General features: G+C 34.0%; 1 protein-coding gene across 1 annotated transcript; it reads left to right on the forward strand.

Annotated features, from left to right (window-relative positions):
- Positions 5011-16211, forward strand: LOC109234571 (diacylglycerol kinase 7-like). The gene is made up of 12 exons (XM_019400607.1): positions 5011-5532; positions 7947-8069; positions 8232-8369; positions 8471-8556; positions 9031-9118; positions 10636-10711; positions 11502-11584; positions 12985-13055; positions 14034-14111; positions 14324-14411; positions 14922-15038; positions 15666-16211. Exons 1-12 carry the CDS (start codon positions 5173-5175, stop codon positions 15822-15824), a joined length of 1467 nt encoding a protein of 488 aa, XP_019256152.1. The 5' UTR covers positions 5011-5172; the 3' UTR covers positions 15825-16211.

Raw genomic sequence — 16849 nt, forward strand, 5'->3', positions numbered from 1 at the left:
GAACTAAGCAACAATTAAGATTTTCATACTTATGTTTAAGAAAATCTAATATGCCTTCACGTTGAAAAATAAGTTTTATGCAACGAAAGTATGAGAATGTAGTCTACTCAAGCCCTTTGCAAATTCAAACGGAATACACATCTGAACTTTGTTAGTTACGAAATAATATAGAGGATTCAAGGGACAAAATGCCTCTGTAAGGATCAAGTAGGCTTACTTATGCAACTAATTGTATAACTAAAATAATGTTGAAACTATCACAAGACCAGTATAAATAAGTATATTGCTCTGTCAAATACTTTCATCTGTACGATGATATATGATATGAACACGCACCTGGCCATAATATTTTTATGGTAGTACTCTAGTCGTGCTGATAACGTGTTATGGAATAAAAGAAATATAGCAAGAACTATGTAATTAACTAGGACTAATAATAGAAGAGAATGATAACATTAGAAGAAAGGATTTATTTCTTCGTTTTTGAGTATGGAATAGGTTCATCAGTGAACCTATTTATAGAAATATTTCATTGTTACAAAACTAATCCAAAACCTGTTATGAATACATAACCAATCTAAAACCTGTTTTGGATACATAACCAATCTAAAACCTGTTTTGAATACATAACCAATCTAAAACCTGTTATGGATACATAACCAATCTGAAACTGTTATGGAAGACATCCATCGTTGCAAGTGGATGAAAACATTTGCAGGATTTATAACACTATCGAACTTGTGATAGACTTTGATACACTTGTGTTGCCTGTGTCTCGAATAAGTGGAGGTTTTTTCTTTTGGTCCCAAATTGACAAGGTAAATTGGCTTTTTGACTTCTCAATCTGGACATGGCCACTGGAACTCTTGCCTCTCACCACCTCCATTGCTGCTTTTCTTCATCTACCAAATTTGCAATTACTAACAAAAGAAGACAATCTGCTATTGAAAATAAGGAATTTCTTTCGTTTTTGCGCCAAATTTTGAGAGTTTTGAGTCGCGGCCCTCTTGACGAGACGACATTAGGATTGTTCTTGAGCAAAGACGACGGAGTTTGGGGCTGAGCAACTTGAAGAGTCTGTTACCTTTTTTTTCATTGTATTCCAATGTATCTCGCTGTATTCTATGTATTTCATTGTATTCATTGTATTTCAATGTATCCCGCTATTCCATCTATTTCATTGTATTCACTGTCTCGCTATATTCCATGAATGTATTCATATATTTTTTTTAATTAATATAATTTATGTATTCAAATGTATATATGTATTCAAATGTATCTGCAGTATGTATTCCTATATTTTTGCACTGTAGATGACCTGCTATACTTCATGTATTCAATGTATTTTTATGTATTTAAGTGTATTCAATGTAATTATATAATTTCTCCGAAGATTGCTATGTTTTTGGGGTGTTTTTAGATTGAGAATCTTTTTTATAACTGGAAATACAAATTTTGTGTGTTATAATTGAGTTTGAGTTATATTAGGAGTCTATTATGTTAATTGATTCACTTTCCGTTTAAAAACAGCTGAATAGACCATGAATTGCGCTATTTACGTTACTGTATTCACAAATACATATCGTGAATACAGTCGAATACAATAATCTGTCTAGCTATAATCCCCTGTTTCACGCCGTGAATACAGTCGAATACAATAATCTGTCTAGCTGTAATCCCCTGTTTCACGCCGAGAAATGCTACTGTATTCATGAATACAGTAGCTTAAATACATCGAATACACTCTAAAAAACCTGAAAATATAGCTATAGGAAGTAATATAGTAAATGATAGCTACAACTAGCTAATAACCACTAAACAATAGTGATTTGTGAAAATTACTCTAATATTTACCTCACTTGTTTTCCAATACCAACATATAATACTCATGTTTACTTGAATGAGCTTACCTTGTGTACTGGTATGAATGACACTAGCTTTGGGTCATGTCCTTCACAAGCTGCTCTAAGAAGCTGTGCTGATGAAGCTATGATTATGCTCCCTCATCCAAAAGATCAAGTGTAAGGATTTAATCCATACAAAAGTTACTTGAATATATCTAGTATTTACATCAAATTACGAGGATCAAGCTGACTATTTTTCTGTGTAAACTCGGACATATTTTTAAAATAAAATTTACATATTGCAAAATATACTATGTGTCAAAATAGTAGCAATTTGAAGAGTATATAGGTTTAAATATTCCAACGTTACGTGCAAGATTTGTAAGAAAAGCGAAATGAGTTAGAATAAAATCTGTGTTGTGAGTGAGAGAAAGGATCAACAATTGTATGAGGGGATCGAAAAAAGTAGGAGAAGGGACTCAGAAATATAGAAGAACAGACTTCTAAATAGCATTTAGAGAATGCGATTTATAAAGGCTAATGCTAGGACTGTTCATTTGGATCGGATATCCGAGATCCGAACCGATCCGTTCAATTTCGGATTTCCGATTGGATCAGATTTCAGATTGTGTTTATTAAAATTTCGGGTTTCGGATCGGATTCAGATTGGTAATTTTAATCCGATCCGATCTGAAATTAGAAATTATTAGAGCATATATAAATACTAAACTTTAATTTCGGAAAGTCGGTACTTCCTTTACATCTTCCTCCAAGTTATTACCTTTACAATTGCTGGATTTAGCTATATTGGTACCATAGTACTATCATAATTGTCGAAACATGAATTTTTCTTACTGTATTGCCTCTTATACAAAGAAAATATACATATGAGTTTGCAACTTTGAGGCACAATAACTGATCCGAAAATCCAATCCGATATTAATTCGGATCGGATTCAAATTGCATTTTTTAGAATCCGAAATCCAAATCCGATCCGATCACAGCCCTAGCTAATGCCGCTTAAAAAAATTTCTAGATATAACTGAAAAGGAATATATGTATTTAGTTTAATGCAATAAAAAGCATTTGGCGAATGGACTTATAAATCGCATTTGGTGAATGCGATTTATCACTTGGTGAATGCAACAACACTTACAAAACTTGAGCCACTTAAATAAAACGTATTTATTGAATGCAACTTATAGGCCGCATATGCATGCATTTTATAATCGCATTTGACAAATACAACTTGTTGAATAGGAAAGTATTTATCATATTAGAAGCTTGGTTGTATAGAATTGTTAAAATCATCTATAAAGGAGGAAATAATAAGTACTAAGCTTAAATTATTTGGTCTAATATAAAAGTTAAGTGTAGAAATGTAGATAAATATTTTATTGATTTAACTTAATTAGAGTTTAATTATATACACTGACTAGATCAAAAAAATCTTTATATATCAGTAATTTTACCTTTGTACAGCCTTTTTGATTTATTGGATTTTTTCTTTGTAGGACGGCTCCACCATCGTTCGCGGGGATTTCAAGAAGAAACAGATGGAATATCCTACATTTGAATCAAAATGAGCTAAATAAATATTCAACGAAAATAATTGGGTTATATTAGAATAATAATAAATAAATAAAAAGGAGATGGAAGATGTTGTAGCAGATGAGGTGTTAAAATAATGCACTCTCATAGAGTGTTAAAATAGGTCTTATTCTCTTTTCTAGATTGATTTGCCGTGTAAAATATTTAACCCACAAATATAATTAGGAGACTTAGTGGTTCTTTTTTTAGCGGAGGTGGATCTATAGCAACCACGACTTATATTAGCGATTAAATTCCCTTTGTTCACAGCCTATTACCCCTCTCTAAGATGAACTAGCACAATATTCATTTTTTGTTTAGTAACTAAAATCAATTTATTATGTAAGTGGCGATTAAAATTTTAAGTTTTAAATATTACATAAATTAATATAATAGTTGAATTGGATCAAATTCCTATAATTGTTGAAAATGGTTAACATAGTTGCCCAACAAAATAAAGGACCCTGAAAGCAACTGGTTCAGTAAACCATTAATTAAGATGCACTCAATGGCTACATTATTAAAATATATTCTAATTTTATAATCTTACAAAGTTAATAAGACAAATGAGTTGGATCAAAGTCCTATTTCATTTTTGCAAAATATTAACATGGCATGCGGCATGCCCAATAAAATGACAAATTCTCGAATATTAAGATGAATTTTAATGACAAGATTATAATTATATTTTAAGTATCGAATATTACATAAATTAATACAACAAGTGAGCTGGATCAAATCGTATTAGATTAATTGAAAAAATTAACATAGCATAGAAATTTGGTAAATCTTCAAAAACATCATTAAACCATTAAATAGATGGACTACGTACTCTCATTTAATTCGTTATTCCGTTAATTTTTCAATTTCTAGTAGATGTAACATGTATCTTTATATCCTATTCTATCTATATAATTAAGGGATTGTTGCTCGTAACTACTAGCTATTCATCTAGCTCAAGATAGCAAAGACTGAAAAGTAAAATTAAATAAAAGTATTAACATTAAATTATTATAAGAAAGTTAGGTAATCTATGACTGATTGATCGACAAATAATAAGTTAGAGAGATGGACTCAAAATCAGTGATCTCTGAACAAATTTTACAAATAAATAGTAATACAAAAGATAAAAGTGTTCTAAATCTATCATTTTATCCATTTTATATGAAACTATTTAATTTGAACAATTAAAATATTTGACATCGGCATATTTTACATAATTTTCAAAAGTTCAGTATTTTAAAATGATTAAATTATTTCACATTTTAAATATGTTTATTATCATTTCACTCACTATGCTAATGTTATCTTTCATCCATATTAATATATATAAATTTATATTATATGCAGTAACAATATTAAATTTTGTACTATCAATATATAAAAAACTTAAACTCTTATATATTGTATTAATAGAAGTTAAATCTTAATTATTATTATCTTTAATAAGGGTCACAAAATATGACAGGTATTTATTTTAAAAATTATTCCAAACTCAACATTCTTTTTCAAATATTTCCATTTCTTCAAATATTAATTTAAAAATATTCTATTCTTATACCAAATTCAAACGCCATATCCAATACCTTTCCTCATCTCCACTTTCCCACCCCACCCCTACCCAAAACACCCCACCCGTCTCCTCCTCCTCCTCCTGTACAAATAATAATCCAACACATTATAGGCTTTAATTAACCAATTAAAAAAAGGGGAAGGAGGGGTAAATTAGTCATTTGACATGGGTTCGCCGGAGTCGACAGCAACAGATTTATCAACGAGTCGGAACACGGCGACGACGTCGTCGGCGAGATCGTCGGTGATAGATTCAATAATGGGATGTACAGGGGTAACGATACATAAGGAGGATTTGAGAAAACGGATTACGATGCCGGAGTATTTAAGGGTAGCGATGAGAGAAGCGATTCAGAATAAGGACGTTGATTCCGTGAAGCGGCATTTTGATATGGCTCACGCCGACGGGGCTGAGGTTCCGGAGCCGTGTGAATCGCCGTTGGTTGTGTTTATTAATGCTAAAAGTGGTGGGAGACATGGACCTGAGCTTAAAGCTCGGTTGCAGGATCTCATGGGTGAAGAACAGGTAACCTTTTTTGCATTGCGCGCCCATGTGTATTTTTTTTTTTTTTTTTTTTTGTGGGATTTGAGTATTACATGTGGGAAAAGGAAATATTTTGGTGGATTTTTGGATTGTTGAGATGCAGATTTTTATATTTGTATGTGGGCTACCTTTTTCAATGTATTACGTACTATAACTTTTTAGTAGAACTTTTATATCTATTCTGGGTATTTATTGCGCAGCTATGTTGGTTGGAGTTATATCAGCTAGGCATGTATAAAGAAGTGATCAATACATTAGTACCAATGGCAGCTCTACAACTAGCGGTTCAACCGAACCAAGTATTTTGACATGGATCATAGATATATATGTGAAAAACAACAACATTTCCACAAATATTTGAGTTTGAACTCTTAACTTAAAGATATAGTGAGTTTATTGTTAAGAACTTTAAAGGTTGAAACCATTAAGTTAAAATGTTGGATCCGGTTATTATTACGACATGAGAGATGAGAAGTTGAGAAGAAAAAGACTAGCAAATAATCACTTAAAAGTTGCAGATTACAGAAGAGGAGGAGTAATATTTTTAAGAATTATGGTTCTAAATCTGTTTGTGTTACTAAAATGGTAACTTTCCAGCATTATTGTTTATGATCTCATCAACTAGGACAAATCAGCTTTGGTGTATTGGCTTCGATTTTCACAACCTTTATCTTTTCTTTCTAACAAAAGAGGCTTAAAAAATGCACAAAAGGCATATGCAGTGAGATTCGGACCAGTGACCTCCATTATGCAAATTGGCGCTCATGACCATTAGACCACGCAACCCATCACGTGAAGAGGTGTTATCTGATTTATATTTATCTATTTAGTACATCGTTTCTATGTGTATATGCGAAATTTTCCGATGAAGCGGTGTTGCAGACTAAGTCTAACATGCGTCCGCCCCTGTCTTACCCGTGTGACATTGGTGCAACAACATAAACAACAATAACTACACCTCAATCTCAAACAAGTCACAATTTGCTATATGAATGCTCACTAATCATGTTCTTTCCTTTAAATTCATCTCATGCCTACGCTATACAAAATAAAAATTACTCACTATGGCCCAATTTATGTGTCATACTTTCCTATTTTGTTTGTTCCAAAAAAAATATCATACTTATTTAAAAACAATTTAACTTCAAATTTCGTATTTTATCCTTAATGAAATTGATTTATAGCCACACAAATGTCTATGGCTTGTTTTAGATCACAAGTTTCAAAAATCTTCATTTCTTTTTTAAACTATGTGCCCAGTCAAACATTGCCACATGATTGGAATAGAGGGAGCACTAAAAGTTCTCTATATATTATTACACTTGCATAAAAATCTCTAATAGGGGGAAAAGACTCCTAGAAGGCATAAGACTTAAAATAAATGTACTAACATAAGTTAAACATATTTCTAACTAATTGGTATTGCCTATAGGTCTTTTTCTCCCATTATGCTTTATCTTTTGCGAAGACGGTATGGATTTCAAGGAATTGTAGGTCTCTCAAAAAAGCTTCCGTTCATGTGCTTTTGGTGTACCTTTTCTAATCTTGTGTGACTACACATCCACTTTATCTTTCCTGAGCCGAGGTTCTACAACCTCTCTGCCTTCTTTGATGAAGAAAACTAATATTTCAAACCTATCTGCCTTCTTAAAGGTAGGGATAAGGTTTGCGTACACACTACCCTCCTCAAATCCCACTCATCTTGTGGATGTGTTGGACTTTAATGACACAACATTTACTTTCTATAACATTGCTGGTCATATAACTGTTGTAGGAAACTTAGCGTTCTCTTTGGTGGGTATCCTTCTGTTGCATAACACCTTAGAAGCACTTCTCCATTTCCATCATCCAATTTTGATTCTATGTGTAACATTTTCATCTATCATTTCATTCTCCTGGAATAACGAGCCTAGATATCTCCACGTGACATTGATGCATGTAAGCAAAATGAAAAATCTACTTAATATAGTGGAAGGATCATTGGCAATACGAGACCTAAAAGAAAACTAGGAGTGATGTTTTTTTCTGTCCATCTGTTCCTCTACTTACCAAGAACATAATCTGTGATTGGATTATGTGCCGCTGGAAGTGAGAGGATTTCTTACATTTAAGATGTTAGAAATAATACAGGTACTTTTTCCTGAATATTGTTCGTCTATGCTCTGGTTGCTTATTGTCTAAACTTTGAGCTTTGTGGTTTCTGATGGGGCTCTTATGTTCTGATATTCCTTGGGAGGGAGAACGTAGCTGGTTGTGTTGTAAGGTTGTTCCTATGAAAACATCTAGTTGGATGATCACATAGTGTAATATCTTTATTAAATAGTCATTCTTTCACAAATGGCATTGATTTTCTTTTCTTTTGATCTTCTTTCTGTCTTTGCGTTAAACTGTGCCAGGTTTTTGACCTTTCAGCTGTGAAGCCGCATGAATTCGTTCAATATGGATTGAGTTGCCTGGAGAAGTTTGCTGCTCTTGGTGACACCTGTGCAAAAGAGACTCGTGAAAAGATAAGGGTCGTGGTATGCATGCTATGCAACATAATTATGGCTCCTTTTCCCTTCTTAAACACGACATATTCTCCCAGGGCATTCTTTTCTGGCATTTGAGATTGTTATTATTTAACTGTTGCAAAGAGGACAATGTAATCAAGGAGCTATGTGTGTAATTTTCTGGTTTTGCAGGCAGCAGGAGGTGATGGTACTGTTGGGTGGGTACTTGGCTGCCTTGGAGAGCTCAAGAAACAAGATCGGGAGCCAGTTCCACCATCTGGCATAATTCCACTTGGTACAGGAAATGACTTGTCGAGGAGTTTTGGTTGGGTAAGCTCCTATTGGTATCTTTTTTCCAACTTGCTTGATCAGTTCTTTCTTTCTCTTCTTCTGACTAGTTTTTCTGAAATTTGTGGGGCTTCTCTTTTCAGGGGGGTTCATTTCCTTTTAACTGGAAGGCAGCCACGAAAAGAATTCTTGAGAGGGTTGCCAATGGTCCTATCTGCCGTCTAGATAGGTGAATATTTTAATTTTATCCATAGTTCTTAATAAACCCTTTTCTAATTCCATGGTATCAATCTCCTAAAATTATAAATGTGATGTGCAATTTGCTTTCAAAAGTATATATATAGTTTAAATTTCACCTGCTATTTTTCATTATGTTCCTATTTGAAATTTGAAACCTTTTTTTTTTTTTTTAATCGTGATACACCTGAAACATGAGTAAGGCTCATATTTCTTTGTATTATTGTTGGAAAATGTTTTAATTTATTTTTCTTTGTGTGTCAGTAGTAAAATCAATGTGTCAATGAAGATATTTAGTAAAACAGAACACGAGTTTATATCATTTCATGCAGTTGCAAGAAGTGTTTACTTTAGGATGGATATAAGATATTTAGTTGTCATTTCTTCTTTCTTGTCTTCTACCTTAATTATTTGAACATCATTCGTACTCTTAGCAACTTTATCAAACAGCAGCTTTCATTTGCAGCTGGAATCTTGTAATATCAATGCCAGCTGGGGAAGCTTTGGAGACACCTTATTCTTTAAAACCTTCGGAGTGTGCATCTCTTGATCAGGTGATTGATTTATCCATTGTTTTGAAACTCATTCTGGTACCTCGAATGGACATGCATTGGTAGTCTTGGTCCTAATCTGTCATTATCGTCCTTAATAGTATAGTAATCTGGAGTAAAACCTATTCCCTAATTTCGTTTGTCTCTGGTAATTTCTCACCACATGTTTTTTCCTTCATAAAGTTTATTACATCCGGTTAGATGTATACTTGTAGCTCGTTATCTTATGTTGTTGATCGTTTAGTATGAGCACCACATCCACAGTGCTAAAAATTGTACTTTGCTTAATCTTCTTCCATGCCAGCTGCTCTCAGCTTATTATTGGCGAAATAGCATGCAGCTGCTGCCTGTCGAATCCAATGACTATCTCACCAACTAGAAAACTGATACTAGAGGACCTACAATCTAAGCATGTGTTTATTGAGCCATAAAGATCACTCACTCTGCTATTTGCAGCACGCTAGATGACTCCAGAAGCATCTACAGTGCATGTCTTTTCCCCAGTTGACAGAATGGGAGTTTGTCAACGAGTCATTCCTCGCCACTTTTGGTCATCAGTGTGCTAAACTACCAACTTCATGGTTAATGTACTACTTGGGGCCCAAAAGTGCCTTGTGAGATTTGCAATTTGGCGTAGCCAATTTGCAGTTTAAGGAAATCAATGTGCTGTAAATTTGTTAATATATACTTATGCTTCTCCAAATGAAAGTCATTTATTGTTTGTTCGGTGCTATTTCATAGGGTCCCAAGGAAATCAATGCATGGAGACTTGTTAATATATACTCCCTCCGTCCCAATTTATGTGAACCTGTTTGACTGGGCACGGAGTTTAAGAAAAAATGAAGACTTTTGGAATTTGTCGTCCTAAACAAGTCAAAAAGGGGTCCAGAGTATTTGTGTGGTTATAAAAGCTTCTCATTAAGGGGAGAATTGTAAGTTTAAGCTAAATTGTTTCCAAATTTAGAAAGAGGTCATTCTTTTTGGAACAGACCAAAAAGGAAATAGGTTCGCATAAACTGGAACGGAGGGAGTACTTATTTTGTCTTGATTGAAGTCATTTATTGTTCGTACAGTGCTAGTTCATTGGTCCTAGTAAATTAGTTATGCTTCAAGGATATGGTTACTAAACGTTTCTTGGGAATTTAGCGTCTAAGTATCACTTGGATGATTTTTTTTTTTTTTAAATGTAATATTACAGCAATCCCTATATACTTTTGCTTGTGTGGTTAGTGTTTTGGTATAGTTAGATGCTCAACTAAAACGAGCGTCTCCATATATTGGTTTAGTACACGCATCTTCTTTTTTTCTGTCAACTTGCAAGTTGCAAGGTATCATATGTTTTTTTGTTTCATTCCTTGTTTTGATTGAATGGATATGCCAAAGGTTCATTCCGTCAATGAACTGCCTTAAGGATAAACCTCCATCTTTTTGAAAATAAAATTACTTTAAATTGAGTCATGGTGAACATATTTAATTTTCTAGCCGTTTCTACTAATTCATCTACGATGTTGGTTGTGCAGGAATTGGAAGTTGATGGGCAATTACCAGAGAAGTCGTCCTACTATCAAGGAGTATTTTACAATTACTTTAGCATAGGTGTGCAACAGTAACTTGGTCTAACTAGAGCATCAAAGTAATTTCGACATCATGATTTATTACTTTATATACATTTATTTGCTACTATCTGGCAAGACATGTGACTGGTCTATATAGATCAGTGTCATTGATTTTATTAGAAAAATATAAAATTCTTTAGATTTGTATGAATACTAGAAAATCCACAATCAATTCTGGCAAAACCACTTCTTTATGTGAATCTTGTTATCTATATTGATTAAATCTTATAGCTTAAGCTGATGTTACTATTCTTAGTTGGCAGTGCCTCTACAAATACATATACTCCCTCCACCAGCACTTGGTCTTCCAGTGTTAATATTTGGAGTTGCTAAAAAACAGAAAAATAGTTTCTATCACCACCATTGTACCACCACTTTTGCTAGTTTTGAGAACAACAGTTGTTATTTGGAGTTATTGAAACTATAATTACTGCTGCTACTAAAGTGATAGGGCCAGATGCTAGATAAGGTTGCACTCTTTCCTATACATCCCAAAAATCTGTATACAGGGACATGATGCCAAACCAATTGGGATAGGGGGGGTGGGGGGGGGGGAATTATTTTAACCACAAAATAATGGCTCTTGGTGTCTAATACCAACTTACCCTGCCTCAAGAAGAAAAGACATTGTCTAGACAAGGTAATAAAATCGAATATCAACAAAGAAATTGCCTGTTTACTCAGTGTCATACTTATTTTTTTTCTTTTTGTTCAACAATATGTGATAAACAAGCAGCTGTGACAATTTGTCTTTACCACTAATATTTCAGGAATGGACGCGCAAGTTGCCTATGGTTTTCACCATCTACGCAATGAAAAGCCATACCTTGCTCAAGGTCCTCTTTCAAACAAGGTTGACGCTCTCGTTCTTGATCAAAAACTGGTTCATTTTTTTAGTTTTTTTTAAAAAGTTGCTTGATCTTTTAGCTTCTTAAATTCAACTTGATAAAGCATACATACTTCTCAAAATGAAGAAATGTGGTACCAGGCTACCAGCAACACCTCTAACAAGGAAAGGGACATATGTCTGAAGTGAAGCAAACTTCAGTCCCAGATGTGTAATACTTGGTGAACACTAAAAGGGCCTCTGTACTAACAGAATAAAGTTTCTCCAAAGACCCATAAAACCTTGGAAGCCATATATCGACTGAGCTATAATTCAAGTAATAGGATCTCAACTCTTTCCACTTAAATCTAGGTGATCAATTTGCACAAGATGGCTTTCTAATGTGGAGTTTAGAAATTGGGAACCAAAGTTTTGGTAACACATGCCTGTGCTGACATATTTTTAGTTGTGCTTTTTAAATTGAACAATACATGTAATTTGACGTTCGGTGGAACCACCAAGAAAGTATTTGTATTGAATTTTTCCTCTAGTCGCATTGCTTCCATTTTTTTTGTTGTTTTTTGTCTTTTTCATTTTATTTGGTAAGAGGACAATACAAAATTTTTGAATATTGCAAGTGGATATTCCATTATTCATTCAAGCAATGAATATGTTTTCTTGTTGAAATTTATAGCTCATCAGTTCCTGAACACATCTTGGGTATCTAATTGAAGATAGAGCTTGGAGAAAATACTTTTCTGTTTTAGTTCCCGCTATTGGTTCTTATGAAGTACTGTAGTGACTAGCATGGATGTTTATCTGGATTTTCTTTTGCATTCTTGTTTTGTCTTTAAGGATTTGAGTGTGACCTATTTTAATGGAGAGACTCACCAGAATACCTATTAAATCAAGAATCTTACATGTTTAGGAATTGAAGTTTTTCCTGTTGAAGGAAGATCAGCGAAAAGTTTGATCTCTCATTTTTTTAAAGATCAGTACTCAGTTTCTTCTGCTTGGGTTACTTTTCGTTGGAGATTTTAAAGTCTTCAGTTTCTCTTGATAGATTTAGGGTATTTGGTTAACTAACTGAAAATTGCATAATATATCCTGTGATAGTGTTCTGATCTTTGATTCCGTTTGTAGTATGCGATAATCTAGTGAAAGTTACGTAAGACTCTTGTTCTATGCATGTGATGGCTAGCGGTTTTATAGTCAGTATTGCTTGTCCGATGATTTGTTGCTCTTACTGCAGCATAAGTGTTGCCATCCTTTGATGTTTTGTAGCCACTACTTGCCTTTTAAACTAATGCCACAAAGACATACAAGTTTTGAAGTGTATACTAATCGATGCTTTTACTTTTCATAGTATACTATATTTAATTTCATGGGTTCAAGGTTCTAGATTCTAACTAGAATATTTACTGCAGTTGATTTACTCAGGATATAGTTGCAAGCAAGGCTGGTTCTTTGCACCTTGTAGCAGCGATCCTGGCTTAAGGTTGGAACTGTCTCACTCAGTTATCCACTCAAATCCCGGATGCCATAACTGTTTCTATTTCCCTTGTTTTCCTACATGCATAATCATACAATTTGCTTCCCTCACTTGTCTAATTCATCATAGATTGGGGTCAGAACAAATTAGAGATATAAACCATTTCTTTCATCTATCAGCAAGGCCCTGCTTGGTGACATTTGTAGCCTGGATCGATTACTCCTAGTCTTAAAAAAAGATATATCTCTCATTGCACTTCAGATCGAAAGAGTTGCTTGTCAAGCTGGCCTATCAAATTTACATACATCTATCGCTGAATGCAGAATACTGATATTCTTAGGCATGAAAGATAGCAAGTGTGTACAGGTTTGATATGATATTACTATAAGAGATTAATTATCAAGACCACAAATGTCCTGATAGATTGATTTAACATGTGTTTGCTCCTTATTTATAGTATCTTAAAGCTAACAGTTCTTCCGGCCAAAGTCATGCACAAGAAAACCACTTCCATTTTCTTTCTAACAACTCAATAACAATTAACAAGATGTAGTTTGTCTTGAAGATTCGTGTCTTTAATTAAATATAGAGCTAGTTGTCTTGCATTATACTTGATTAGAAATTTAACTCTCCACTTGAATTACTTGCTCCATGTGGATACTACTGTAGGTAGCTATATCATAAGCGGTATTTCGTATACAATGTATGCCTTCTTCCTCATCTTTCGATACACAATGGCTTTAGAATTTAGATATGGTGTTTTACCTTCCAAGCTTTTCTTCGGGACAATTCTACTGGATTTTGGTGTGTGTAATTAGCTCATTAGAAAATGTTTTTGGAAAGATCTTTTGACCGCTTGTTATTGTTGCTGTTTTCATTTTAGAGCATATATTGGGTTTTAAGTTTAGTTTACTGAAGCATATATCTGATCTCCTGAAGGTTATAAAAAATTATCTGATCTCCTGAAGTATTTTTTTAATCCAGGGGATTAAATAACATTCTGCGATTATATGTCAAGAAGGTCAATAGCTCAAAGTGGAAGCAAGTCCCTATCCCTTCAAGGTTGACATTCATCCTGTGGTGTCTGTTAGAGCAATGTACTAAAAAATCCATCACAAGATGCAGAATCACTTGGATTCTTCAGTTTTTCTCGGAATATTTTGACAAATATAGTCATCATACTGAAACATAATTCTGATAATAGTGCTTCTAATGAATTGTTACATGTATATATACCTCCTTTTACTTGACCTTTACATTCATTCATGTTGTAGTGTTCGGTCTATAGTCACTTTGAATCTTCCAAGCTATGGCAGTGGAAGGAATCCATGGGGGAATTTGAAGCCAGAGTATTTGGAGAAGGTATTCTTTTTTTTATTAGATGCATCAGACAGTGACTTTTGTACTAATGGTGATGCACTTCCATTTTGCATTTGTCCTTTTACTTTTAGGACTATGTATCCAGAGGGCTGTAAGAACCTCAATTGACTTAAATCAGGCCCGTGGTAGACAAATAGACATGTTTGATTAATTAGGATTTTTGGCTGAAAATTTGGTGGACATTTTAAGTAGAAGAAGTTGATAGTTCCTTTCATTTTATCAAGCAACTTCATTTTTAGTCACCTTCCGCTTGAAATACTGAATATGATGTTATTGCATTCTGAAAAAATAAACAATTGAGCAGTGTCTTTGAGGGTACTGAATTTTCTATATTTCCATACTAAGATTGAGCTCAATGAGAGCCGAAGACCCCAAGTGCTATATCCTACTCAATGAATCAGTTGCTAATTTTGAAATAAGCGAAGGCATTATCCACTGTAACATTTACAAACAATAATATTGACTTCTTTTCACTTGCTTTTGAAATTTCAGAGGGGCTTTGTTGAAGCCCATGCAGATGATGGATATGTTGAAATATTTGGCCTGAAACATGGGTGGCATGCTTCTATGGTTATGGTTGAACTCATCTCCGCCAAACATATTGCCCAGGTATCACAGTGCAATCAATTTAGATATGCTCTGCTCTCTGGAAACTGTTCTCTATTTTATGAAATTATCACGTGCATTGCTTTGTATAATTTCCTGTCGAACGCTGAATGATTTGTGGGGGGGGGGGGGGGGGTGATAGAAATTTTCTTCTCCTCTTGTCTTACTGTCCTTCATTTTGCTTCTTATGGAACACTAGTCTTGTTTTCGTTCCTTCTTCACTCTCGCACGAGTACCCACATAAAATCTCTCTCACACGTGCGCGTGCACACACAAAAGATTAGATTCTCATATTCCCTCGATAAGTAGATGCAAGATCTAGAAACTTCATTGATAAACGCATATGTTAGAGTTTATTGCTTTTCTGCCACTTTAATAAATTTCATATGTTTTAGTGATTTGTTGTCTTCACTCTCACAAGCGTGCACACTCTCTTTCTCTCTCTCTCTCTCTCACACACACACACACACACACGCACATTTTGCAGAGAGAATGTCATAACTCATGTTCATGTTTTCATCAGTCCATTTGTTTTAAGACATTTTTTTTGTTACTGCAACCACTGCTGGTCGGAGTTGTTTGACATTATTGATTCAGGTTTAACCAAAAATATCTGTTTCTATTCACTAGGCTTCAGCAATTAGGTTTGAATTGAGAGGTGGCGAATGGAAAGAAGCGTATATGCAGATGGATGGTGAACCATGGAAACAACCTATGAGCAAGGAATTTTCAACCTTTGTTGAAATCAAGAGAGTACCCTTTCAGTCTGTCATGATCCACGGGGAGTAGCATAACATATTTGTTTGTTTTTTCCCTCTTTTATTTTCTTGTTGTAGATAGTTTCTGTAGTTTCTCTCCGTAAATTCATGTAAATTATTATTTTTTAGCTCCCAGAGCTTCTGATCTAACCAATATATACTCCCTATGTTGCACGGACTCTTCAAAATAATGTTGCACCTATGTCGGATCCTTCAAAATACACTACTTTTGGAGGATCCGACATGTACCCGACAATATTTTCGGAGAGTTCGAGTAACATAGTATACTCCTTAGGTCAGGCAATTGTATCAAATCTGGGCTCTGTAATTCATGAGGTATTTACCAAACATGTTAACATTGTAAGTTTCATTCATGATTTGGTTTTGTGAGAAATAGTTGAAAATTGGCATCCCCTCTTTTTTATTTTATTTTTATTTTAAGCTTTATGTCGTGAAATTTACCGACTTGCAATGTGTTTATGTGTGGAGTAATGGGTCATACATTGACGTTGAAAATTTAATGGCATTCTAAACGGTTCACGCATAATTCAGTTACTTCAACTCATAGTTCAGTTACTTCAATGTGACAAACAAATTGTAACTTTACTTTTATTGTGTAACGTTTAGTAACAATATGCAAAATGTACGTAGAATTGTTCTTTTAAATTTCTATCTCTTGAGTATATTAGTAATGTGTTTTACCCGTTAATCCAATCTATGCTGTTATAACTGATTTGTTTCAAATTCAAAGTTACTCGGAATTTTTAAGCACGTCGCCTAAGAAACAGGCGTCTTACCTTTAGATCAAGTATTTCTACTGCAAGTTAATACTTAGATCAAGTATTTTTGCTGCAAGTTATTTATCCAAATAGATTGTAGCTTGCCAAACTTTGCATAGTAATATTAAGGGATAGCCACTTATCAGTAAGGTACTGAAAAATAACCGTTATCATGGAATTTCAAATTTCATAACTAAAACTCCAGGATAAATAGATAATAACATCATGAAGTTAGGTCATTTTTGATGGGCCGACAAAATTTTAAGCGATTCGAGTC

This window comes from Nicotiana attenuata, chromosome 11 (genome assembly GCF_001879085.1).
Source record: "Nicotiana attenuata strain UT chromosome 11, NIATTr2, whole genome shotgun sequence".
Classification (NCBI taxonomy): domain Eukaryota; kingdom Viridiplantae; phylum Streptophyta; class Magnoliopsida; order Solanales; family Solanaceae; genus Nicotiana; species Nicotiana attenuata.

Excerpts from the sequence above, each read along its gene's own strand:
- LOC109234571 (XM_019400607.1), top strand. The coding sequence starts at position 5,173 with ATGGGTTCGCCGGAGTCGACAGCAACAGATTTATCAACGAGTCGGAAC. Across the intron at positions 14,112-14,323 it reads CAAGTCCCTATCCCTTCAAG|TGTTCGGTCTATAGTCACTT; the intron begins GTTGACATTCAT and ends TTCATGTTGTAG. Across the intron at positions 15,039-15,665 it reads CCGCCAAACATATTGCCCAG|GCTTCAGCAATTAGGTTTGA; the intron begins GTATCACAGTGC and ends TCTATTCACTAG.